This window comes from Gorilla gorilla, chromosome 17 (assembly GCF_029281585.2).
Source record: "Gorilla gorilla gorilla isolate KB3781 chromosome 17, NHGRI_mGorGor1-v2.1_pri, whole genome shotgun sequence".
Lineage (NCBI taxonomy): Eukaryota > Metazoa > Chordata > Mammalia > Primates > Hominidae > Gorilla > Gorilla gorilla.
The window spans coordinates 41,612,931-41,640,021 of NC_073241.2; the positions used below are offsets into that span (position 1 = coordinate 41,612,931).

At 41.7% G+C, this 27,091-nt stretch overlaps 1 protein-coding gene across 1 annotated transcript in view; it reads right to left on the reverse strand.

Moving 5' to 3' along the window:
• Nucleotides 1-2,558: 2,558 nt before the first annotated feature.
• RAB12 (RAB12, member RAS oncogene family) overlaps nucleotides 2,559-27,091 on the reverse strand; it is a 30,391-nt gene continuing 5,858 nt past the window's right edge. Inside the window, exons 2-6 of the mRNA XM_031003770.3 lie at nucleotides 16,983-17,043; nucleotides 8,603-8,741; nucleotides 6,304-6,393; nucleotides 5,569-5,673; nucleotides 2,559-3,773 (exon numbers count right to left, since the gene is read on the reverse strand). Of these exons, the coding sequence (XP_030859630.2) occupies nucleotides 3,660-3,773; nucleotides 5,569-5,673; nucleotides 6,304-6,393; nucleotides 8,603-8,741; nucleotides 16,983-17,043 (509 nt within the window). The 3' untranslated portion in view covers nucleotides 2,559-3,659. The remainder of the gene's footprint in view (nucleotides 3,774-5,568; nucleotides 5,674-6,303; nucleotides 6,394-8,602; nucleotides 8,742-16,982; nucleotides 17,044-27,091) is intronic.

Consider the following 27,091-nt stretch of genomic DNA (forward strand, 5'->3'; position numbering starts at 1 on the left):
TCGAGGCTACAATGAGCCATGATCGCACGAGTGCACTCCAGCCTGGGTGACAGATAGAGACCCTCTCTCAAAAGCAAAACAACAACAACAACAACAAAAACACAATAGGACAGTTCCCTTAAAAAATCTAGAGGAATGGCCGGGCACAGTAGCTCACACCTGTAATCCCAACACTTTGGGAGGCAAGGCAGACAGATCACTTGAGGTCAGGAGTTCAAGACCAGCCTGGCCAACATGGTGAAACCCGTCTCCACTAAAAATACAAAAATTAGCTGGTCATGGTGGAAGGCACCTACAATCCCAGCTACGTGAGTGGCTTGAGTGTGGAGCATTGCTTGAACCTGGGAGGAAGAGGTTGCAGTCAGCCGAGATCGCGCCACTGCACCAACCTGGATGAGTGTGTCTCAAAAAACAAAACAGAAATCTAGAGGGATCAAACTGCGTTTCAGCTGATCAGACAATGGACTGCTGGGCTGTCCAAAGGTGAGACAGGCCACTGACAGCATGAGAACCACTGGCCAAACAGATACTGAATAACCAGCCCCTATGACAATGTGGGAATTAACAGTCTAGAAAATTTAGCTCTAGTCCCATGCTCACAAATCGTATTCATTAGAAGAAAAACCCAAAAGTATACTTACTGGAAAACCTAAGAATAAAAATTTAATCAGTCTGGGCCAGTGGTTCACACCTGTAATCCCAGTAAATTTGGGAGGCCAAGGTGGGTGGATCACCTGAGGTCAGGAGTTTGAGATCAGCCTGGTCAACATGGTGAAACCCCATCTCTACTAAAAATACAAAATTAGCTGGGTGTGGTGGCATGCACCTGTAATCCCAGCTACTTGGGAGGCTGAGGCAGGAGAATTGCTTGAACCTGGGAGGTGGAGGTTGCAGTGAGCTGAGATCACACCATTGCACTCCAGTCTGGGCAACAAGAGCAAAACTCAACAACAACAACAACAACAAAAATTAAACTCAAGAGCTATAAACCACACTGTCTTCTTGCAAAGTCCAACTTTAACCCCCAAACTATCCTACTAAACAAGGATAGCACTTTTGTTTATACTACAGTTGACAGACTGAAAATGCAGAAACTAAGATCGAGTTGTAAACATAAAATAGACCACAGATTGCTGAATGAGCTACAAATGCCCATGCCAAACACCACCTTTTTTTTTTGTTGAACTCATCTTTGAGGATCTGTTTCTTGAGATCACTCCTGGTTCCAGGTCCTCTATCAGTCAGGAAGACAGACACCAATGTGGGATATCTAAACAGAAGGATTTAATACAGGGGACTACATGGTTGTTCAAATGCTAAACCAATTAAGTGAAGGAAGCAGCTACCAACCCTAGGGCCCTGGAGGCAAAAAGGGGAGGGCACTGCCACAACTCAGGAGCTCAGAGGAAGGACCCCTGCAAGACTGGGTCCAAGCTTCTGAGGAGGGGAGTGCAGACTCGGAGGAGCAAGACCCTGGGGGGCAGAGGGACTGCTGACGGTACAGTCCAGCAGGGGCTGGAATGACCCGGCTGGCAGGACACTGAGAAGCCCAGATGCCACTGGTACCTCTGACAGGGCACAGTGAGGTTGGAGCCAGGGGTCCCGCAGGAAGCTGGAGGCTAGAGCTGGTGGTCTGTTGTTGCTCCAGGGAGGCTGATGGGAACGGAAAAATGGCAAGCAAGCCCCTTCTTCCCTCCTGCCAACTTCTAGCTCTCCAGCAGCAGATTTTAACAGAAGAGCAAGAGGGTTTGGCAAATACAGTTGGGAGTCCCAACTCCAGCATCACAGAGCAGAACACAGAAGGGCAGGGTGGGAGGTGAGGGCAGGTAAATCACCAGCAGTCGTAATCAACTGTGGCTGATAAAGGCATATACACGAACTAAAAATCTTTTCTGGAGGACACGACAATCCAGTTTGCTACAGCTCAGTGGCACTAAAGAAGTCCCTGGACACTGCTGTGCTGCCATCACCACCGTCCATCTTCCCCAGCTGAAACTGCACCCAGAAACAATGCCTCATCCCCTCTCCCGCCCTCCTGGGAACCACCATTCTAGGTCGTCTCTATGAATCTGGGTGCTCCATATACCTCATGTAAGTGGAATCAGGCAGTATCAGTCCTTCTGGGCCTGCTTATTTCACTCAGCATAATGTCTTCAAGGTTCATCCGCGCTGCACATGTGACAGCATTTCCTTTCTTTTTAAGGATGAATATCCCATTGTTTGTAGAACACACATTTTGTTTATCCATTATTTTGCTGATGGACATTGGGGCGGTTTCCACCTTTCGACTCTCGTGAACAATGCTGCTGTGGGCACTGGTGTACAAGTACCTGTTTGAGTCTCTGCTTTCGATCTTTTAGATATAAACCTAGAAGTCAAATTGCTGGATCATATCGTAGCTCTATGTTCAGCCCTTTGAGAAACCATCAGACTCTTTTCCCCAGTGGAGGACTATGCTTTTCCTGTCTAAACACTCAAAAGGATTAAGCTGTGGAGCTCATGGAGAATACTGTCATATATACAATTTATAATTGGATAAATAAATATGGCAACTCAACTTCATTCATAAATACAAAATTTTATTTGCACTTCATTAGTGTAGAAAGACCACAATGCTTTTCATACCACAACACTCAAGACACACCAAGTTATTCAAATACATAATTACTTAATTACCTTGACTAAACAAAACAGTGCAGTTTAATAAAAGATATACCAAAGATAGAGTTCACAAATTCATCATCAGACCAAAAAAAAAAAAAAAAAAAAAAAAAAAAGAACACAGTCTAGGCTTAATCAGAATAAGCTTCACCGTAAAGGGGGAAGTTTTATCATTACAAAGGTACAGAGTGTTTAGGCAAATACACGTATGTTCTTTGATATAGTAAAATGCATCTCTTTAAAATTCCTTTAAACAGGATTTGTTTAGGACAGCAGCGTGTTTTAAAATCTTTTTCTATAGTTTCAAAAACATTTCTTTCTTTACTGAATCTTTGTAGTTCTTAAAAGCATAAAGGTACATCCCTTAGGAAGCCATGAGAGAGATTCTGTGGCCTTAGGACCAAGTCAAATCCAACCCTCTAACTAGTAATATTCTACCATTATGTAACATTAATAAATAACCTTCAATGACGGCCATGAATGGAGCTTTGCTTTGTGGCAGAAACACTCCAATACTTCAGATGCTACCACTGGGGGAAATGTCTTGTAAATAAAGAAAAAGCACTTAAGATAGCTTTTTTTCAAAAAGTCTTTAGTTTTACAAATTTTCTTTAAAACGGTAAGCAAAGCACCACGTTCTCTCTTATCAGAATATCTTCTGTCCTCATAATATAATTAATAAGGACAATGATATTATTTATTTCAAGAAACATTATACCTTTCATTTCTCCCATTCTTCATATTAGAAGTACTAGGTTTCCCAGTGTATGTACACTAGACACTGGGGTAATGAATGAAATGTAATAATTTGGAGGGAAATAGGTAACTTATAACCAACACTTACCCAGGATTGCATATATGCATATTTACAAGTTAGTGTATAGCTCTGACTTGGATTACAAAGTGCGAAAGGAAATTGTCAAAATGATTGTAGTGCAGAATAGAACGTTTTTTCCCCTTTCCAGGAATCATTTCCACTTTGTCTCCAAAGTAGGAAATCAACAGCATCGGACATGTGGTCTTGGTGGAGGCAGTTCTGGCGGTATCTCAGGCTCTGGTTGTAACGACAGGATACTATTGGACAACTCATTCCTTAAAATATCCAGAGGCATCTAACGTATAAACAAAAAAAAAAATCCATTTTAACTTTACAAGGTACACATACAGCTGACCCTTGAACATGGGTTTCAACTGCACAGGTCCACTTATACATAGCTGCTTTTCAATACAAGTTTCACCTGCCTCTCCTGCCTCCCCACTCACCTTCTCCTCCGCCTCTGCCACCCGGAAGAGACAGGAAGACCAATCCCTCCTCCTCCTCCTCCTCCTCCTCAGCCTACTCAATGTGAAGATGACGAGGATGAAGACCTTTATGATGAACCACTTCCACTTAGTGAATAGTAAATGTATTTTCTCTTCCTTATGATTTTCTTAATAACATTTTCTTTTCTCTAGCTTACTTTAAGAACATGGTATAAAATACATATAACATACAACCTATGTGTTAAGTGACTGTTTATGTTATCAGTAAGGCTTCCAGTCAGTGATAGGCTTTTAGTCGTTAAGTTTTTAGGGAGTCAAGTTATACTCAGATTTCTGACTGTTTAGGGGGTCAGCACCTCTAGCCCCCTTGTTGTTCAAGGGTCAACTGTAAATGCTTTCCAAATTATACAATTATATAAAAAAAAGTATTATTATTGAAAGTCCTCCGATCATTAAAGATCAATTAGACATTAAAATATTAAGCCAAAAAAAGCCATGTTCGAGACACTTCATATCACAACATGAACAATGCCCAGCCTACTTAATACCCTATGGTAGAAGAGAACAGATCAACCTCATAAACATATATTTTCACAGAACCAGGTAAAATAAAAATACATTAATAAATTTTAAAAATGGTCTGCATTCCAAGGAGTTGCATACTTACTAAAGACAGACATAACCTACCTTGGCAATTATATAAACTTTTTTTTTTTTTTTTTTAAATAGAGACAGTGTCTCATTCTGTCACCCAGGCTGGAGTGTAGATACGATCATAGCTCACTGTATCAAATTCCTCAAATTCCTGGGCTCAAGCAATCCTCCTGCATCAGCCTGGGTAGCTGGGATTACTACAACCAGGTACATGCCACTACGCCTTGCTAATTTTTAAATTTTTTTTGTAGAGATGGGGCTTCACTGTGTTGCCCAGTCTGGTCTTGAACTCCTGGCCTCAAGTGATCCTCCCACCTTGACCTTCCAAAGTGCTGGGATTATAGGTGTGAGCTACCACACCCAGCCTAAACAATTACTTTATTAGAAGCTTCTGAATTATGTATGAACTGAGCAAATTTCACTTAATAACATAAACTTCAGTTCTTATTAACAATTTTTGAATGTAAGCCTAAAGATGCCTGAAGAAACTGCTGCTGCTCAATGAAGCTGTCTAGCAATTTTCTTGCAACTCAGCATCATGGAAAGGTCTCTGTAAGGAAGTGGCTCCCACCAGGAAGGAGAACAGGAAGGGATGCAAGCGCAGCACCATGGGGCTCTCTTTTCCGCTAAGACACCTGCAGACTTGGCTAGGTCTCCAACTGAGTTCTCACAGAAAAACGGGGGTGGGAAAAAAAGCAAATGTCAAATAAACACAGCATATTGCTATACCCTGTTAAGTCTACCCTGCTGTATCTTAAGGCGAAGCAAGTATGCCATATACCAACCCCAAGGACACCAGAAGCCCCTGGGTGGGAAACGGCTACAGCAGGCCGCGTGCCTGTGGCTGAGTTAACAACCATACCTGGTTCTTGCGCCTGAGCACAACTACTGTATTTTGGTTTCTAAATACAAAATTCTCAGTAAAAAAGCAATAAAGGAAACAACAGGTTTCAAATGATATACTTTTATAATGTAGATTCTTTTTTTTACCTTTTTCAGAATGTCATCGACAAGTTTCAGAAATATCTCGTCCACATTGAAGTTATCCTTGGCACTTGCTTCACAGAACCGCATCCCAGTGATTTGCTGTGCAAACTGAGAAGAAACACACACCTATTTCCTCTGTGTGCGGCCTCACAGACCAGCGTGCGAGCATGAGGCCTCTGGGCTCAGCTTCAAGGGAAGGGCTGGGATTAAGGGGTAGAAAGTCCCACTGATGCTCAAAGATAAAGTTCACAAGTGTAGCAAATTCTTACATTATAACCAACTAGCAAAACAAAAGACAATAAAAATCCTGAGGGTGATGCCAGGACCTTCCAGTCAAATCAGTTGCCTAAGTTTCTAAAAGTGTAACATATCTGACATTTAAATGTGAATAGCATCGTTTCTCCATGATTCAATCCTTAGCAAAAACCAAGGAAGTTTAAAGTACGTTAAAGTAAATTATAAAAGCAACTTTATGGCTTAAAATATGTTTCTCTGTATAAAATGTCAGGTTAGATAACAATGTTGTATACACTGATGTGTTTTTTTCTCCCTCCATTTCAGAATGAATTTAAAGGAGCAGGAAGTCAAAAAAGTGCAAACAAATTAGGAGGATGTGACTGAGTTATCACTGTATTGATAATTTCTTTGTAATTTTTAAAATAAGTAATTTATTAAAAGAAACAGTACCTCAAGCGCTAAGCACAGTGTGTGGCAACCGTGCCTCCCACACCCTCTCACCTTTTCCCCCTGCTGCCTGGTGATTTCTCTGTCCGTTTCACAGTCCAACTTATTTCCAACTAAGAGAAGCTCTGCATCTTCTGAAGCATACTGTGGAATTTTAAAAGAAGCCACATTTCAAAGATGGGCATCGCCATATACTGACAGCAGAAACATAAACCGATACAGTATTTTTCGCTAATTTACATTTGTCCATTCACTTCCACTGTCTTTGAGGTTCTACCAGTTCCCAGGCAGGACTGGGCAGCGGTGCAAGGCAGGGCTCACTGTGTCTTAGAAAGAACTAGGGCACAGGCATTAAGAACCACAATGCTCTTGGCTGTTGACCCAACAATTCCCAAGACCTCTTCCTAAGGAAATGATTCAATATACAGGCAAAGCTCTACACTCAAAATGGTTATCAACTGAAAAACCTACAAGTCAAACAAAATGGCACAAGAATCAAGTTATTTTAAAAACACAGGCATTTAAAAAAACACACGCTTCAGAAGAACAGAGAATGACACAGGAAGGACTCCGTGACAGAATATTCACAAAATAAGCAAGACGTAAAGCTAAATACAGTGAAGCCAATTTGGTTTTTCAGGATGCCAGAGGTACAGATTTCTTCTTTACTTTTGTGCTTTTCTTCATTTTCCAAATTTCTATAATGAAGGTATCATTAATTTTATAACCAGGAAAAAAGTTAAGCTACATTTCTAAGTTTAAAAATACATATAGGTACAATAAGATTTCTGTCTTTAAAAATGAGGTTAAAATCTCTTGAGCAACTAACTTATTGTTCTAAAAAGTTATTTGAAACAGATTGCAACAAAAGGAACCTGAATGGTGTGGCCGTGGGCCAGTTATGCAGCCAGGTGAGGAGTGCCGGCCCCCTTATCAGGGAGGTGTGGGTAACAGTGACAGCACCCACCGCAGGGCTGGGGCAATGGGCCCCGCACTCAGGAAATGATGCTCTCACTCAAGTAAGGTGAAAAGCAGCAGTTGATGACAAAAGGAAGACAGCATCAGACCTCAAGACCTGGGTGGGCACAGACTCACAAACTCAAGTACCAAATGGGGTAGGATTTAGGCCATTTCTTTTGGTTTTGTATTCATCCTATTAGTTCTAAAAGTTTTAGACTATGAGGACTGTCCACTTCTAATTTCCACAGGATTGCACTCTGTGACTTCCATATCAGGGAACATCAGTATCCACTGATGTGCCAATGGAGGGCCTGGTATGACTGATGCTCAGTGCAGAGCAGGCTGGGGCAGGAGCCCCGCCTCAGGTCTGATCCAACCTTGCAACCCTGATCCTAACAACTTTTTTTTTAATTAAAAAAAAAAAAAAAAAAAAGAGAGAGAGAGAGAGAGATGGAGTCCCACTATGTTGCCCAGGCTGGTCTCGACCTCCTGGGTTCAAGTGATCCTCTTGCTTTGGCCTCCCAAAGTGCTGGGATTACAGGTGTGAGTCACCATGCCAGGCCACCAATCCTAACACATTTTAAAGAGGCATACATCATCAATGACATGCTTGGTAAAGCTGGCAAACATTCTCCAATGTTATCTAGCAGACAGGTTTAAATGCAATGTGTAGATAAAATCCAATTTATATTGCATATGCTTGTTATGCAAAGGAACTAAACATGAAATTACTGCACGAGGGGAAGAAAACTCAAAATGTGGTCAATGGTATATCATCACATCCCACTCCCAACTGCTCTGCCTTCTAAATGTGTATTTGGGAACATGTTTCTTAGAGGAGAACCCACGGTTTACATTAACCACAGGGACACAGCCTATCTGTATGATTCAATCACGAGCCAAAGGAGAACCCGAGCTCCTCTTGTTCAAAATGAGGAGCTAAAGGGCATCTATAATTGCGAGGACAGATGTCCAGTGGGTGACGGAGGCGCGTGGGACATCTGCAGGCACCATGGAGAAGGCCATCTCCTCAAGGTTGTCACTCAGTGGACGTGCATGAGATGAGTGTCCAAGTGACCTTTCTGCAGAAATGAAATGTCTTATATCTATTCCATGAAAGCAGCTGGATGTAGTGGAATGAGCATGTTTGGCCTCTGTAGTCGAGACAGTCCAGGCTACCAGACGAAAAATCCTGATTCTGGATAAATTTAATTCTTCTTTGCCTCATCCACAATACAGGACTACGTCCCTATCCCGAAGGCTATATATGGGCTAAATGATGTTTAGTCTGTATGAAAACATGCTCAATACATGTGTTTCCCCTCCTTCTTTTAATAATGATTAAGACTCACAAGCAGAGAGTTCACATTGGACAGAAAAATGCAACATTTACCTTATCAATCATCTTCATCCATTTCGGCAAATCATCAAACGTCTCCTTCTTAGTGATATCATATACTAATATGATCCCCTTGGCACTTCTGTAATAAGCTGAGGTAATGCTGTTGAATCTCTCCTGACCTGCTGTGTCCCTAAGAAAAAGCAGCCAAAGTCAGTTCCCAAATAATGCCCAAAGTGAGCACCACCACATTCCAATGCAAACATAGATTATACGCTGCAGTTTTTCTGCGAAAAAAGAACGAGAGTAACCCCTATTTCTCTTTGACCTGATGACCACACTTAAAGAAAGTAGGAAAAATTTAAGTTGACTAAAACTATGACATAGTAAATACCTTTATATTTAACAACTAAATTAGATTAATGGAGATGGATTATGAACCAAGATCAACATACTCTCCTGAATAACTTTTTCCCTCAAGACAGAAAATCAGCAACAGGAATGCTAATATAACATCAAAATATATGATGTTTTTCTAAAATAAAATGGGGGAAAAGTCTTTAAAATACAGAATTTCCAAACAATCAATCCCTAAGAATTCACATTGTAGGTGATTTACAAAACCATTTGTCATACCCAAGAGCAACAATGCCACACAAGAAACACACACTTGATACACATGCATGACCCACTCCCCGCTCACACACACAATAAATGGTGGGCATCCTAGGATTGTGAAAATGAATGCCCTCCAAGCCACAAAGAATTCATTTCTCAGAGCTCACTAACCACCACCTAGAGTGCTGGGGGCAGGTGCGGGGCACATGTGGCAGCTTACGATGACCACTTCAGATAAGAAAAGAAGATCCACAGTTACAACCCTAGCAGGCACAGTCAGGCCAGCAGCACTGAGTCTGTGGAGACAAGCAGGGCCAGCTTTTGAGAATGCCTCTGTCTGGGTCCGGCCACTGGGAGCTCCTCAAGTCTGCACTGACATCTGTGCACAGCCACCACTGTCAGCCACAGTAGCTTTTCTGAACAAGTTACACTCAAACAAAAACATCAATAAGTCCCAATCACTTTTTTTTGTTGTTGTTGTTGGAGACGGAGTCTAGCTCTGTCACCTAGGCTGGAGTGCAATCAATGACACGATCTTGGTTCACTGCAACCTCCACCTCCCGAGTTCAAGCGATTCTCCTGCCTCAGCCTCCCGACAAGCTGGGATTACAGGCATGTGCCACCATGCCTGGCTAATATCGTATTTTTAGTAGAGACGGGGTTTCACCATGTCGGCCAGGCTGGTCTCAAACTCCTGACCTCATGTGATCCACTTGCCTTGGCCTCCCAAAGTGCTGGAATTACAGGTGTAAGCTACCAGCCCAGCCTCCAATTACTTTCAAACCAAGATTTTGAAAATTAGAAAACAAGAATTTTCATAGCAGAAAAGATCTGAAAATCCTGTACAGAGTAAAACTTTTAATTTTTCAAATGAAATATCTTTCCAGAGTGACATTTTGTGCAGAAATGAAGCATGAAAGTAATTTTTTATTTCTTACCTCATACCTGAAGGATTAATGTTAGCCAACATTAGCTTTGTAATCAATGTGCTGACCTTCTAGAATAAATCATAAGGGTACAAGGAAATTTAATACTCTAAATTATAGATGTGCACTTGACCATATTTCTTCCCCTTACAAAACCATAACTTCTGTTCTAGAAGGTTCTGAGTCCCCAATCTACTACACTCAGAGGGAAACGGACATGGAGGGAGCCCGAGGAACAGTGAAGATGTGCTGGGAACCGGGCAGTGGGCTTTTTCCCAATTTTCTCAGCAGCACTGGCTCAAAGGCTCCCTGGCTTGGACGACAGCTGTATCTGAGTCGCTCTGCGGCCAGCAGGGCAGTAGTAGGCAGAGTCTCATGGCACCCGGGCACTATTCTTGGCCCCATGACTTGGCTTCTTGGAAAACTCAACCTCTCTGAGCTGAGCTCTGTTTCCTCCTGTGTAAAATGGTGGAAGCTGTAACACCTCTATGGTAGGCTGTTATCAACAACATGAAAACATGTTATCAACATGAAACATGATAACATGTTTCATGTTCAATAACATGAAACAACATGATAACAACATGTTAACAACATGAAAATGTAGAACAACTGACACTATTTAAGTCTACAACTCTCCTTTAACTGACATGGATTGTTAATATCTGGTTTTGTTGAAAAGATGACCAATAGTCCCACACTGATGAAAAACGCTGTAGAATTAGCCTTGTTAGGCCGGGCGCGGTGGCTCATGCCTGTAACCCCAGCAATTTATGAGGCTGAGGTGGGCAAGTTACCTGAGGCCACGAGTTCAAGACCAGCCTGGCCAACATGGTGAAACCCCCGTCTCTACTAAAAATATAAAACTTAGCTAGGCACGATGGCAGATGCCTGTAATCCCAGCTACTTAGAAGGCTGAGGCAGGAGAATTGCTTGAGCCCGGGAGGCAGAGGTTGCAGTTAACTGCAATCGCGCCACTGCACTCCAGCCTAGGGGACAGAGAGCAAGACTCCACCTCAAAAAACAAAAACAAAAACAAACCAGAATTGGCTTTGTTATTTTCTTAACCCTAGACAGAATAGGTGGTCAAAGGAAAAGGGAGGAGAGATACCAGATAGGTTTGCAAATACGGTAAAGTTCATTATTACCCAACTGCTCATTTGAAATCTAAAAGCGTTCTTTTTTCTCCAGGCTGACACTGGCCACATCCACATGAAGAATGTAAGCACATCAATCAGTACGGATGCCAGCTGAGCCCTGTTTCTCCTTTTTAAACCAAATATAAAATTTGAAGTCCTCCCACAACCATCTGAATGGACCTCCCCTTCGGCCAGGGCACTCTAAAATTTAACCTGAAAGGATGATGCTGGCCATGATGGGCAGTGGGGGTCAGACATTCCTCACTCTACCCTCCAGCATGAACATGAACACATACTTTAAGTCTGGTAAGAAACATTTAGTCTCTTCTCTCTGAAGCCAGCTACTTAGAGGCTCATCTACATGATAAAACCTAGGTCTCCACAACCCCTTATAGTAACCCAGACATTGCTTTCTATAGATAATAACTCTTTCAACCAACTGCTAATCAGAATATGTTTAAATCTACCTATGACCTGGAAGCCCCGGCCCCTTTGAGCTGTCTCACCTGTCCAGATCAAACCAGTGTAAATCTTACATGTATTGATTGATGTACTATGTCTCCTTAAAATGTACAAAAGCAAAGTGTACTCTTGACCACTTTGGGCACAGGTTGTCAGGACCACCTCATGCTGTGTCATAGGTATGTCCTTAGCCCTGGCAAAATAAACTCTCTAAATTGATTGAGACCTGTCTCAGATACTTTTTGGTTTATATCTTGTATTATGATAAGCCTAGAAACTGTTTGAGAACCACTGCAAATTTCTAATTCCAATAAGGCTCAATGGAGAAGGCTTCCAATCAGGAAGGACTAACACTTGCAAAGCGATTTCTTTAAAGACCATCTATGATTTAGCTCTACCCAAAGAACCCCAACCAAGTGCGCCACAGTGGAGTAAGCTGGGGGGCAACAGGCTCTTCCATGCAAGGCCACCAGAGCCTCTCACCACACAGCAGGGAGTTCCTGAAAGGCGAGGAGAACACTTCCCTTAGGCACCCGTGGGACTGGGTCCCTAAAAACACCCCTTGGCCATGCTGTTATAATTTATGGCTTCCTTCAGAGGAGACCTGCCACCAAATTAGTTCACATCAGTGATGCCTTATTGTCAAACAAGCACAAAAGCTCACTGGCAAATTCATTTCCACATAAAGTGAAGCCATTTGCTTTGCCTCAGAGGATATGAGGATCCCCTGCTGCCCTGACTGGAAGGTGAGGAGGGCAGAGGTGGGTATGTTTCTGTCTACCCAGGTCCTGCAGTACACGATCAGTAGACATGCGCTGGTAACATGTTTAAAAATTAGAAAGTTGATGCCACGTCAGGCAAGGCAAAGAAACTTCATTTTTTGGCCTCAGAACTGCAAAAACAAAAAAGGAAATCTGAAGAATATGATAGACGGAGACTGAATTCTTCAGGATTTCTAAAAGCAACTTAAAGACCACACTAATAGTCACCTTCAAGGTGGCTGAGAAGGAACAGAGTTAGATACCATTTGGTTTCCACAGAATCAATGAATAAAATTATTTCTCTAATCCTAGGCATTTAGGGGTATACTTTACTACTTCCAAACCAATAAAGAGTTAAATCTTTCAGAGGAGGGTTTACCATCCTCACAAGTTATGGCTTGTGATTCAATCAAATGTTTTTAATGTTGAAAAATATTCTGTGCTATTTGAGTACTGTTACAAAACATTCCCCATTTCTTTAAAAAGTTAAAAATAATAAGCATTTTTTCTACTCTGAAATCAGTGGTTAACACAATATCGCTGAACCACGAATTTAAATAACAATCAGATTTAAGGTCTTCAATAAGCATTTTAGGAATTACATACTTTAATAAACTTTTATTCTAGGTAATTTTAATCTGGTTTTCAGTATAAGTCAACTCACATGCACTTCCATACACATTCAATGACTTAAGAATCCAGAAACTGGAGGCACAAAACCAGAGAAATTACAGATAATAGGAGTTTTAATAAAAACAATCAAAGAACAGGGGTAGTAAAAGGCAATTTTGATGTAGCTTAAAATGTTTTTGCATGAATAGCATACTCAGGAATCTTAGAAACATTAAGAAGCTCACCATTAAGAAGTCAGCTGCCTCTACTGACTTTAAGTCCAATGTAAAGAAAGGATAGAAACCTCAAAATTCAAAACCTGAGGCAATCGTCCTAACGCAAATGAGCAAACTGATTTAGTTGACAAAAATCCCAATGAGGAAACATGAACTAGCTCAGCACTCCCCATTTAAGCCCATTCCTTAAATGCCACTGTTTGGGCCTGGCTCTGAAGGCTGGGGGCAGAAAAGCATGTTTCTTTGAGAGACGATTCCACACTCCCAAAATATTTGGGTTGAGAAAGCTTTTATTTTCTATTCCTCTCAAAAGTGCCTTTGCTTGATTTATTTCCCTTACATACTAAATTATCTACTATCATGTATGGCCAAAGAATAATAAATGAAATGTTGATTCCATTCAGCAAGTATTTCTTAAATATCTACTATGTGCCAGCACCATAAAAATCCCACACAAATCTCTCCTTTTCAGAAAATTAGATTACATCAATGCACTGATCATGCTTTCACCTTTCTATGAAAAGGGAGAATCCTAATATTTCCCTCTTTTTCCCCATAAACTTCAGTTTTCACTGTAATGATAAGGTGCGGATTTCTAGAGGTTTGCAAGTTATGAATGTCAGCTCAATCATCGTTTACTACAGTTAGCATGCCACCTTATTCTGATTTTTCTATCTGCTTTTTGTGCAATTGAAAAATTCCTGCAATTCTGTTTTCCCAGTTTGGTAATACAACAACGCTTGGAGAATTCAAAGCCTCTTATTTGCTATATTTAATATAGCCACTTAAATTATTTAATTACTAATTTTCAGGGCATACGCCAATATAGGGTATGAAATATTCCCCCTCTTCCAAGCAGAGAACAAAAGGAATGATGCTGACCTAAGAACGCTGGTTAAAACAAAGTCCCCCAACAGTGGACTGGTCTGACAGGCAGAACAAAGGGCTCTTATATGAAGCATTTCAATTCTGTGTTTGCCTAAAGGTAAGAGGCAAATTTCATGGCTTCAAGTCCATTTCAACACAACTACAAGTTCACTGTAAATAATTTCCAGGATACCATTTGGATATAAATTCATCAAACTACATCCTAGTCAACACGTTTTATTTTAGCTACTTACATAAAGTTCTAACATTCATGTAGAAATACTTTAAAGTACAGAGAAGAGAAAAATGGTATTTTTTCTGACCACAGGTAATCAACAAACTGAAATATGTGGCAATGACATAAAACGTGACGTAAAAATGTAACGGACACCTGCAGCTTTTGGTGCTTTTAGCTTTTAGGAATCTATAGTAAATAATGCACTTCTTCCAACAAGATCCTCCTATGAAAATCGAATGGCAATGCTTTCGTGCCAGTCTAGAAAATCGGAGCAGAGCTATCTATTATTAGCATAACACAATCCACTGCACCTCCTTGAGGGACCGTTTCCAGCTACACAGGCGCCTTCTAAGCCCTCAATGGATGAGAGTGAAACGACGACAACACGCCCACAACAAAGCAGATTACACCAGCAGCAGCACAAGGGCTGCGCCTCACTCCTAAAGAAGCCACGCATTACTTTAAAACAGTAATACAAATTACAATCATGATTCTAACACTTCCTTTTTACCTGCTGCACAGCAATAATGAAGGAAAAGGTTTTCATCTTTAAAATATTTCAGAAGATAAAAATCTTATTTTGAGTATTATGTGATCAACAAAATGGCTGGCCTGTAGTAGATATATGAGTCACTGTTCAAAACCTTCCTGCAGGAAAAGAGTCACTGGAATATTCCATGTAGAAAACTTGCAATCAACCATTCCATAAGTCCAATCCATTTCATTCTTCCTCCCTTAGTTACGCTCTTTGCCCGTGCTGTACAGCTGCACAGATTTAGAGAATGAAAAAGTAGTAAAGAGTCAAGGGAGAATCAGGAGAGGGAGAGGGGTCATTTGGAGAATGCTTTTATATACAAGAGAAAAATGGTTTCTGAGTGCCCGCTGCCCTTCGTGGAGCCACAGTATCTCACTTTCTCCCCGGGGGGGATTCCATCAGGTAGGGACCTCTTAGCTCAGAGTCAAGGACATTGTAGTCAGATTCCAGGAGTGTCCAATGTCACCAGCACAGACTTAGTGGGCAGAGCTCCAGGGAGGCACCAGGACATTTGGACATACTTTATAAATCAGAATACTGCCGCCAAAGATGAAGATGGAAGTATTAATGCATTAATTAAGACATGTGCCACAGTCATCAGGCATGGCTGTCACCCACTAAGGCAGGCGTCACACATTCTAATAATGTTTACATCACTTTTGTGGGGCAATATTCTCATCAGAAAGTACCTCACACAGGTACTAGGAACAGAGAGAGGCATATCCCAAATCCTTTTGAAGATGGTCTTTACCTTATAGAGCTTATAATTAGAAACAGCAGCTTGTGTGCCAAACACTTTGTTGCTATTTCCAGCGTTTAAAAGCTGGGCAGCAATGCACAAAAAGTCTGCAGGACTAGCACAGGAAGAACTATCTATTTGTTGTTTATTCAAGTATTTAGACAAGACTTAATGTTTCATAATCAAGCCAAAAATGAAAATATGCAGACCAAATGCACAACAGAAAAGAAAACGAACAAAAACCCAAATCAAAAAATCTTTGAAGTGTGTTATACAGTGAAGGGTGACCAAATGAAGATATTACCTCAGACACCTCCAGAAGGCAGGCACTGCGGCTTGGCTGCAGCTGCGGCCCAGACAGGGACACGGATGAAGAATGAAGACATGGCACTAACATTCAAGCATTAGGTGACCGATGATGCCACAGATGAAGCAGCAATTAACGCAGATGAAAGCAAACACACACATGGTGGACAAACAATCAGAGCTGAGGGTGACCTGCCAAGAGGAGTTAGTAAGCTGAGTACACCGCAGCTGTAGCATTCAAAACAAAACGGCATTCTCAGAGCACCTCAATGGGGCTACTTTTAAGCCACCGCCAGACCACCAGACCAGATCTTATCCCTTCTTCCACAGATAGGTCGCTAGCACCTGCGGGCTGTTAACAGGTTAATAGCTAACAGAAAGCTCTTAGTGCTGAGTGCAGTTATAACACAGCTGGTTGAGTCTCTCATTCCAATTGTGATTTGAGAAAGGGGCCTGGATTCACTTCTAGTAGGCATTAGTGGGGGCTCACATCCCGTGGAATCAGCAGTACAGCCGGAAGGAGTATGCCCACTCGCAGTAATAGTCACACTGTGCCACCAAGAAGCTCTGGAACTGTCTGCAGGGGACCTGCCTTCAGATTGTGCAAATCTGGTTATGAACATATTGGGCTTTCTTTGAATACTATCATACAAAATAAAGACATGAAGACAAACATTTGAGCAATCATTTTAGTGGAGACAGTTTTGATATCACGTAAATAACTTGAAAATAGAGGCAAAAAGGTTCCAAACTAGCTACCATTAAAGTAACATTCTTCTGTCCACAACTGCTCCCCATGTGCAAGTGGCATATAACATAACAGCCTTATCCAAATTCTCTCTCTTGATGGAAACACTGTCCATTTAATTTTAAAATGAGCAAAAGAGGAGAAAAGTAGGAGAGGCAAATCAGCTCAAACAGTTCATTTTATTAGACAAGTACATGGACTGTTAAACACACACAGCACATTACTGGGTGCACACTCTCCCACTTACCAGATCTGTAATCTAATTTTCTTTCCTCTTAGCTCTACAGTTTTGATTTTGAAGTCAACACCTGTAAATAAAACAAATAAATGTGAAGCAAAAACAACAAAGATGCAATTTGTCATACAAAATAATCCTATTTGTGTATTTTGTTATCATTATCAGAAAAAAAGAAAACCCCACGAAACCTGACATCACTTAATTTCAAGGAAAAGCAGTATCTGCACCAGTATCTATAACCTCCCATCTCTCACGCTTCAGTCCACACTGGGAAGGTCAGCCCATGTTATGTCTTATCCTGAGTGATCGGTCTAGTATTTGTTGTTCATAACACAACTTATAACTACCACAGTTCAGCATAGAAACCAGTTTAAAATTACATTTAATAACTACATCAACAAGTAAGTGGCTTTAAAAGGATGTTTTCTCAGGGAAAATTCTTATATGGAACACTGGAAACTTAATCAAACTTAATCAACTTCAGTCAAATAGCCTTAGTCTGAATTTAGAAATTATTGTACTAAAAATTTCAGTACTCATGAAAATTTTAGGTAAATATAAACATAACGTTATATGATCAACAGTGAGAAGATTTTAAAATTTACTCTTACACAAATTAACATACCCAACTTTAATTTTTATTCATTTTAATATTACTAAGCAAACCATCACGTATATTTCCTTTTCAATTTAGCCTGTAAAGCTTCAGATTTATTTTTAAAACCAAGATTTCATTTGTGTATGCTACCTTATATGCCTTCCAGTTATACAAAATGTAAATATTTCACAACAATATTTTATTACACAATTTTCATAACTAAGGGAAACAAAAGGGATGCTGGCTGAATTTAGAAGTAGAGGCACCTTCCCTACAGGAACGACTTCCTGACAGCTTCCTTGGGACCCAGGGTGTAGATGATCCCAGCTCCCAGGCCAGCAGGTGCCCATGTTTGTGAGTGGTATGGTGGCCGCAGAGGACAAGGCCCTGGCCATGCCCCTGACTGCCCATCTCTGGGCACCGATGAGGTGCTGCAGTCAGATGAGGCTCTTGAGGGGAAGTGGAAGACATGTGACCGATTTTTATAATTAGTAACACTGTGGACACCAATGCCACACAAAAGGCATGTTTACAGCCCTGGGGCAGGGTGTGGCCAGGGAGGCAGCCCTCCTGCCCTAGGAGAGAAGTTGCATGAAGATAAAATGTCACAAGAAAACAAAGCTAGAGAGCACTACTCCATGTCAATTCTTAACCTCTCACATAACACATAATCTCAGATGTCCCTGAAGGAAAGCTACTTAATTCAATTTCACTTTCAGTCCTGGAAATGATTTGCTTTCCAAAGTCAAAGGAAGCTCAGACACTGCCTTGACCCAGGAAGCAGGTTCTGCATGATGGAGAACTCGAAGACAGTGGCTTAACACTCAGCTGCAAGGAAACTGCAATTTCAAGTGACACTACACAAGACGCACAAAATAGCGCAGACATTTGCTATCTGGTTTAAAGCAGCACAGTTTAATGACAAAACACTGTCTTCATATTAATGTAGAGTTAGGATTTCACTGCTGCCATGCTACTCTGTGATGGAATTTACTAATCAAATGCATAATCTGTGATGACTACTATTCTATTGTTGCGGGAAGTCAGGGACCCCAAACAGAGGGACCGGCTGAAGCCATGGCAGAAGAACGTGGATTGTGAAGATTTCATGGACATTTATTAGTTCCCCAAATTAATACTTTTATAATTTCTTATGCCTGTCTTTACTGCAATCTCTAAACATAAATTGTGACGATTCCATGGACATTTATCACTTCCCCAAACAATACCCTTGTGATTTTCTATGCCTGTCTTTACTTTAATCTCTTAATCCTGTCATCTCATAAGCCGAGGAGGATGTATGTCGCCTCAGGACCATGTGATAATTGTGTTAACTGCACAAATTGTAGAGCATGTGTGTTTAAACAATATGAAATCTGGGCACCTTGAAAAAGAACAGGATAACAGCAATGTTCAGGTAACAAGCGAGATCACCTTAAACTCTGACCACTGGTGAGCCGGGCGGAACAGAGCCATATTTCTCCTCTTTCAAAAGCAAATGGGAGAAATATCGCTGAATTCTTTTTCTCAGCAAGGAACATCCCTGGGAAAGAGAATACTTGCCTGGGGGTAGGTCTACAGATGGGGGGGGGCCCCCTGGGCGTGGCCGTCTTCTATGGTCAAGGCTGTAGGGGTGGAATAGACCCCAGTCTCCCGTAGTGCTCCCAGGCTTATTAGGAAGAGGAAATTCTTGCCTAATAAATTTTGGTCAGACCGGTTGCTCTCAAAACCCTGTCTCCTGATAAGATGTTATCAATGACAATGGTGCCTGAAACTTCATTAGCAATATTAATTTCACCCTGGTCCTGTGGTCCTGTGATCTCGCCCTGCCTCCACTTGCCTTGTGATATTCTATTACCTTGTGAAGTATGTGATCTCTGTGACCCACACCTGTTTACACACTCCCTCCCCTTTTGAAAATCCCTAATAAAAACTTGCTGGTTTTGTGGCTTGTGGGGCATCACGGAACCTACCGACATGTGACGTCTCCCCCGGACGCCCAGCTTTAAAATTTCTCTCTTTTGTACTCTGTCCCTTTATTTCTCAAACCGGCCGACGCTTAGGGAAAATAGAAAAGAACCTACATGACTAACGGGGCAGGTTCCCCAATATTCTATTTTACTTTTGTTTCCAATTTCTTCAAGTAAGTTTGTTTTTAAAATGTAATTAAAGGAGCTGTAACTTTTGTAAACCTTGTGGCAGTGGCTGTGACTTTATTGAAAAGAACTGGCAGATGATATTTCTTTTGAGCTCTGCTTCAAATTGACTAAGAGTCCCTGAAACAGCTAGAGCAGATAATCTTTGCTTTGACTACAGTTTTCTCTGCTAACAATGGAGTCTGAATATGTCAGACTGCCTTTCCCAACCAACTTGAACAACTTACCGAACTCCAGCAGTCCTACACTAGGACTATTTTGTAATCACAACATTTAATGAATAAAAATAAAAGCCTAGGACATTAATATTCAAAATCAGGAAATAAGTGGTAACATTATCACTATGTAATTATAAACACATTATTAGTTCTAACAGGAAAACAAAGCAAAGATTACCCGACAGTAAATAGGGCTAAGAACCTGTTTTAGCATTGAGTACTCATAGACAAAAAGAAGGGAACAGACACTGGGGCCTACCTGAGGGTGACGGGTGGGAGGAAGGAGAGGACTGAAAAACTACCTATCGGGTCCTATGCTCACTGCCTGGGTGACAAAATCATCTGTACACCAAACCCCCATGACATGCAATTCACCCATGTAACAAACGTGCACATGCACCCCCTGAACCTAAAATAAAAGCTGGAAAGGAAAAAAACAAAAGAAAAAAACAATCTGTTTAGCCAAAATGAAGACTATCTTATAGTGAGTAGTTGAATGACAATTAACAACACAACAGAAAAATACCCAGTGGCCAGATCTACGGTTCCATGAATAAAACCAGTTCCTTAAAACAGTCCTCGCTCTTAAACAAAATATCCTATACCTATACCATATCTAACAGCCATTAAGTAGCCTGCAATGACTGGAAACTTAATCCAATTTTTGGCTTAGAAACATATACCTGTATCAAAGTACACGACTAAACATTTCTAAAAACTTTCTTATATTAAAAGTCAAAAATATCCCGTAATGTTGTCTATTTTTAATACTGGGATGTCATAGAAGTGATACTGATCCTCAATAAAAGGAAAAAAGTCATGAATAACCTCAAATATCTGGCAGATTATTTAGGAAAAGTCAACAGAGTTCCTGTTACAGAAGAGGAAATGTTTACAAACAACCAAGGGACAAAGAGGGTGGCGACTTCACTACTGTCTACAACCCTGTTGAAAACCGGTTTCCTACAGGTTATCTTGACTAAGGGAGGAAGCAACGAACCCTCACCACTGTTGATGGGGACAGTCCCTGCCTTTGAAAACCAGAGTCATACTGACCTAAATTAACACACCATGCACTTGGCAAAGCGTCTGTCTTTGCTGTTCTCTCTTCTTAGAGAACCTCCTTGTCTGCCCAGAACCCTCTGAAGCCCTAGATTTCCCATCTGACCTCTTCTGACTGCACCCACCTTTACCCTTGTCTTTATCTATGTTCCAGTTCTTGGCCCTGAACTCTCTTCTAGCCCATATCATATCGTTCCTTCTTTGCTGGCCTCCTCGACAGGCTACGTGCCTGTCCTCTGAGGATGTAGTCATCTTCAGCCCCCTAAAGCCTAGGACACTGCCTGGCACACAACAGCAACTCAATAAATTTGATGGCTGGAAACTGCTCCCTCTTCTCCATCAAATGCTGTATATGTAAGAAGAAATGCGAATTATTTTTGGAAAAAAATAGGGAAATTCAGGACTGATTAGTTAAAAAAAAAAAAGGCATCTGAATAGCAGGTGTGGAATGGAAGCAGTGAACGCAGGGGTGCCCAGCACACAGGAGAAACATGAGTGTGTGCAGCAACACAACCTCTCATTTCTCCTACAGTTCCTCACAGGATGGGGCAGACATCCTTGCTCACAGCCTCTCCCTACACACACTAATCTCAGAGGATTACGGTAACAGTTTCTCCATTCAGTCCCTTAGATACAGAACTGGTCTACCAGGTGAATTATTCTGGTGAGAGGAGCTTGCTTTTCTTTAGGCTTACCAGTTTTGTGGAAGTCTTTCTAAAAGTATTTTAACAATGCTTTCTAAAAGCACGCAGGCTACAGAGATACAGTATTATCAAAGGTCTTAGACTGCTCTGTTTAAGTCAGTCTTTCTTTTTTTTGAAGCAGAAAAAAAAGAAAAAAAAAAAAGAAAAAAAAAGAAGGCTTTGTCACCCAGGCTGGAGTGCAGTGGCAGGATCATAGCTCACTGCAGCCTTCAACTCCTGGGTGATCCTCCCACCTCAGCCTCCCGAGTACCTGGGTCTACAGAAGCGTACCACTGTCACTAACCGATTTTGGTTTTTGTAGAGATAGCATCTCACTATGTTGCCCAGGCTGGTCTCAAACTCAAGTGATCCTCCTACCTCAGCCTCTCCAAGTGCTGGGTTTATAGGCATGAGCAACTGTGCCAGTGTCTTATTCTTGACCTTAATTTCCTTTAGTACTAATGACAGTGGACATCTGTCAAATACTCCATGTCTAATACCCAACACATCCAAGCCTCACAGCAGCCCAGTGACGGGGAAACTATTACCCCCATTTTATTTATAAAGGAAGACATCATGATGAGCAGAGAGAGGACAGGGTAATTTGCCTACAGTCATACGACAGGACAGAGAAGCAGCAGAACCAAGACTCAAATTCACACCACTGCCCACAATGAAAGGTTATTATAATAAAAGTCAGATGGGTGAAAAGAGAGAAAAGCGTGAGATGTTCTGAAGTGGCTCATAGCTCCCACAGCCAAGCTGTTAAGACAAGGCCTGACTCTGCGCTCTGCCTTCTTGCTGGCTGTCTTTCACATGTCTTAGCAACAGCGGGAGGAATCCCTGGACTTAGTGCTTGTAAGATTTCTATGTTCCCCTTAAAGTGAAACATTTGCACATTACTGTTTCTTTTTGCTGGGCCATAAGAAGTTACAAAAGTGAAAATGGCAAAAACACACGGAAACTTCTTTCTTTACACTCCTTTCCAGTAAAAAGCCTAACCACCACTGTGGTCCACATCTAGGACTATGGCTGAGCGGACCGTGCCCTCTTCTTCCATGCCCAGGTCACTTCTCCTCGTTCCACCAAAGATCTGGAGTTTGGACCAGACCATAGATTTTACTTAATACTTTCAAGAAGTTGAAAAATTTCCATAGACTTGGAAGTAAGTCTCAATACAAACAGTAGTTGTGATGTCACTGCCAATTTATAATAATGACCTTAAGTTTTATATAGTGGCTTTTCTTCCAAGGATGTATCTTACATAATATTATTTAAATTGGATATAATATTCTACTAAGGGATTAGATTGTAAGCATTTTCAGTGAGTTGTGAGAAAATAAATTAAGGAACATGTTAAGGTTACAGAGAGAGGCAAATCTAGCATTAAAATCAAGTCATGTGGGCATAAGGCCAGTCTTCTGCCCAAACTCTACCACCTACCAGGGAAGAGTTCAAAATGAATTCTCGTCCCATATAAGGAAAAGAGAATGTGGCTGGGCATGGTGGCTCACGCCTGTAATCCCAGCACTTTGGGAGGCCAAGGCGGGTGGATCAGGAGGAGATCAAGACCATTCTGGCTAACACGGTGAAACCGCGTCTCTACCAAAAATACAAAAAATTAGCCGGGTGTGGTGGTGGTGGGTGCCTGTGGTCCCAGCTGCTCGGGAGGCTGAGGCAGGAGAACAGCGTGAACCCGGGAGGCAGAGCTTGCAGTGAGCCGATATCGCGCCACTGTACTCCAGCCTGGGGGACAGAGCAAGGCTCTGTCTCAAAAAAAAAAAAAAAAAAAAAAGAGGAAAAGGGGATGCAAACTCACTGCTAGTAGACCTGTCTTGTGACATCCTACTATTTAACATTATCTGGCTTTTCCTATCTAACCTGTGTGGTAAGGATTTAAATAGAAACTAATTACTATAAAATATTTTGATCAACTCAGAAGCAGGTACTATTAAAATCCTAATGTTACTATACGTCATTAAAAAAATGCTTATCCAGGCCTGAGGATGTCAAATTGCATCCAGATACAAGAAGACCTGTCCTCGCTTGCACTCCACGGTTGGCACGCTCCCACTCAGCAAATAAAGCCCATCCTGTACACAGAAGCACAAGGAGACAGCCTTGCACTTGACTGGAACAAACAATGACACCACGGACTGCATCAGGGAGGGGAGGACAGAGGGACAGTTGGAGGTCCTGGGCCTCCAAGGAGAGGCGTGGCTGGAGCCCAGCAGAGTGAGTGGACAGTTCCTCTCATGGAAGTATACACGTATTAGAATTCCACAGAAAGGTGTATGTTCTATTCACAAATGAAAAGATTAAGAACTTTTGTGGTGTTTGCTGTATTTCAGATAATATTCTAAGGGCCTTATCTACATTAACTTGTTGCAGTGTATATTCATTAACAATATTATGAGGTAGATATTACTGTCTATATTTTATAGATGAAAAAACAGAAGTCAGGGAAGCTGGTAGACTGCCTAAGGTAACCAAGCTGGTGAGCATGAGGGCACAGGTTTGAACCTGGGCTGCCTGGCTCCCGGCTGTGCTCCTCCCTGTACACTGTGCAGCCCCACCTGATGAACAAAAGGCAGAGGCTGGAAGGGAGCTAAGAACATATATTTAAGGCTGAAAAAGAACTCTGCATTGCTAGGCAAGTATATAAAATTAACAGTAAGACAGGGCGGATGGCTGGTTGGCTGGGACAGACTCCATCCCTGCACCAGGAGGCCTTCTCTACTCCTTGGCTTCAGACAAACCCCCATCTGAAATGCTACCATGTTATTTTGAGTTCCTGGTCAAAAGAGGAGGAGAATACTTAAAGGGAAGAGAGAAAAAAAAACCCATGATCAAACAGTGGATTATTAACATTTTCTTCATATGCAAAAAAATTGAACTTCACTACTACTCAGAATGGATCCATGAAAACACAGGGACTGTCAAACAGATTATGTTTTACCCAGGACATGTTATTAGATTTTGAAATTTATATCATCTGTATATATCAGTGTGTATCATTAAAGGGTAAGGACTTTTTTATGGAGTGTTTCAGAGTTTTCGGATCTACAGGATACATTAGGAAAAGAGAATTATAAATTGTCTTTTCTATGCCAGACATGTAAGATATTTTAACTTCATTTATGCCTATACTGTGAGATGTGAAGAAAGTGTAAATCCCACTGTTTTTCTTCTTATGAGTGAAGACACTGAGGTAAGCTGCTTGCCTAAGGACAGCTGGCAGCCTGTCGTGGAGCTGAAACTTACATGCAGGACTGTATGCCTGCCTCCAAAATCTCTTTCCACAAGCGCCATGGCTTGGGAAGACAGTGGTGGCCAAGGAGAAGGTGGAGTGTTTTTTCTTTTTTGAGACAAGGTCTCACTCTGTCACCCAGGCTGGGAATACAGTGGCACCATCACTGCTCACTGCAGCCTAGATCTCCCTGGCTCAAGTGATCCTCCCGCCTCAGCCTCCCAAGTAGCTGGGACCACAGGTGTGCACCACCACACCAGGCTAATTTTTCTATTTTTTTGTGTGTGGAGATGGGGTTTCGCCATGTAGCCCAGGCTGCTGTTTTTTCTTTTTAAGTAAAAAATTAAAAGTGAAAATTTGACTGCAGGTGTGTGATTCTTTAGCCAATCGACAAGTGTGTTGAGGTCCTACCACACACATGGCTTGAAGAGGCGAGAGGAGGCAAGCGAAAAACACAAAGCTCCTCATTTATAGGGGCCTATTCCTTCGCCCAAGTGCTGACGTGGAGTTGGAATTGCAGGTTGTTCTGTTAACTAGGCACCAGAAACCAAAGGGTGGAGTTTGTCAGAGTTGGAGGGAAAACATTTTCTATGGAATCCAGTGCTCTGTTCAGCTTGTGCTGTGCTTCCCAGTTTCAAAAGTTTTTTTTTTTTTTTAAACAATCACACTAAATTAAGGGCACAATTTTTGGTCTGTAGTTTTGGCTTTCCAAATACTTTCCAAATGTCAAAGATGTGAATTAAAGGACAAAAGGAGGATGATAAATGTCTTCCTCAGCTGAAGCAGGAGGCACTCTTTTCTAACACTTATTATGGCTACCTCCGTGACTCATCTCCTCTCTGAAAAGGGTAAACCAGGTGTGAGCTTTGTGCCCAGGGGAAGGTCGAGCAGGATGGTGTCTTATATAAATAGAAAATGCGGCTTAAAACTATTTGTAGAATGACTACTGTACAAAGCTGTTTTCTTTACAAATTCAAACTAATGCTTATTTGGAACAATGTATCTGGCACCCAAGGATAGAGAATAACTTGGACCTATCAGTTCTCAAAGGAACCTACTCTGCCTTCTACAGCCAGTTCCAAGATCCATTAAACAGATGGCTTCTGGCAGATTCCACAGACCAGAGGGAAAGAGGCAATCTCTAAGAATCTGGATCTCTGTCATGCATAATAAAATCTTTCTTCTTTATTGTAAGTGCAGACAGTGAGAGAAAGGCTGAATGCACTTCAGCCAGGTCTTTAAATAGATTTTTATTCAACATAAACAATCTAACACCAACTGAATCTGCATGCTTTCTCTGAAAGATGGCTACTTTAGTCCACAAAAGGGGACGTTTTGTCAAGCCTCTCAGCTTGCATTAAGTTCATTAAATAAACCTAATCACACAACACACAGCATATGTGGGTATAAGAACTAAATGTTGGTTCCTCTCACGCTCACATCCCTGAGTCATCATGTTACATCATTTTGGCAGGGGAGTCTGTGTGAGGTTCTCTCCAGATGGAGCAAAACCACACTGCAGGGCTGCAGAGCTTGGGCTTTTGGAGTGGGAATTCTGGATGATTTTCCTTAATTCTCTCTTAAGTGAAACACGGGCAGATCGGTCATGGCTTAGAAGACTGTGTACAAATACAGTATAGCAAAATAAAATACACAGTTAAGCATTTAAATCCAGTATGAGATGCTCATTCTGGGTTTTCTAACAAAAATCTCTGCCCTAAGTTTCCAGAATAAAGTACAAGTAGTCAATTTCCAGGTGAAGACCCTGGTGGACTGCATTTGACTTGTCATGCCGCCTAACATTCAAGGGCAGACCCCCAGAGAGGATTTCTGCAAGGGATTCACACTCACCCGTTTCTCGGACCCCTCCATTCTGCTGCCAGCTCAACCGCAGGTCCAAAGAAACGGAGTCACTCGCACTACCCTACTTCCCCAGCGTAAGCAGTCTCTGGCCGAGGCCCCACTAGTGGGCATCCTGAGTGCACCCCCATGTCAACACAGGCTAGAGGGGAGTCAGGCAGAGAGCACACAGGACTGTGGCCTGCAGCGGAGTTAAAGGGCTTCACCGAAGGGCTGCCATCCTTTAAGGGGGCCAGGCTGTGAAGTTTAGAGCACTGCCGCACAATGAGAAAAATGAAGATAAATTTAAAG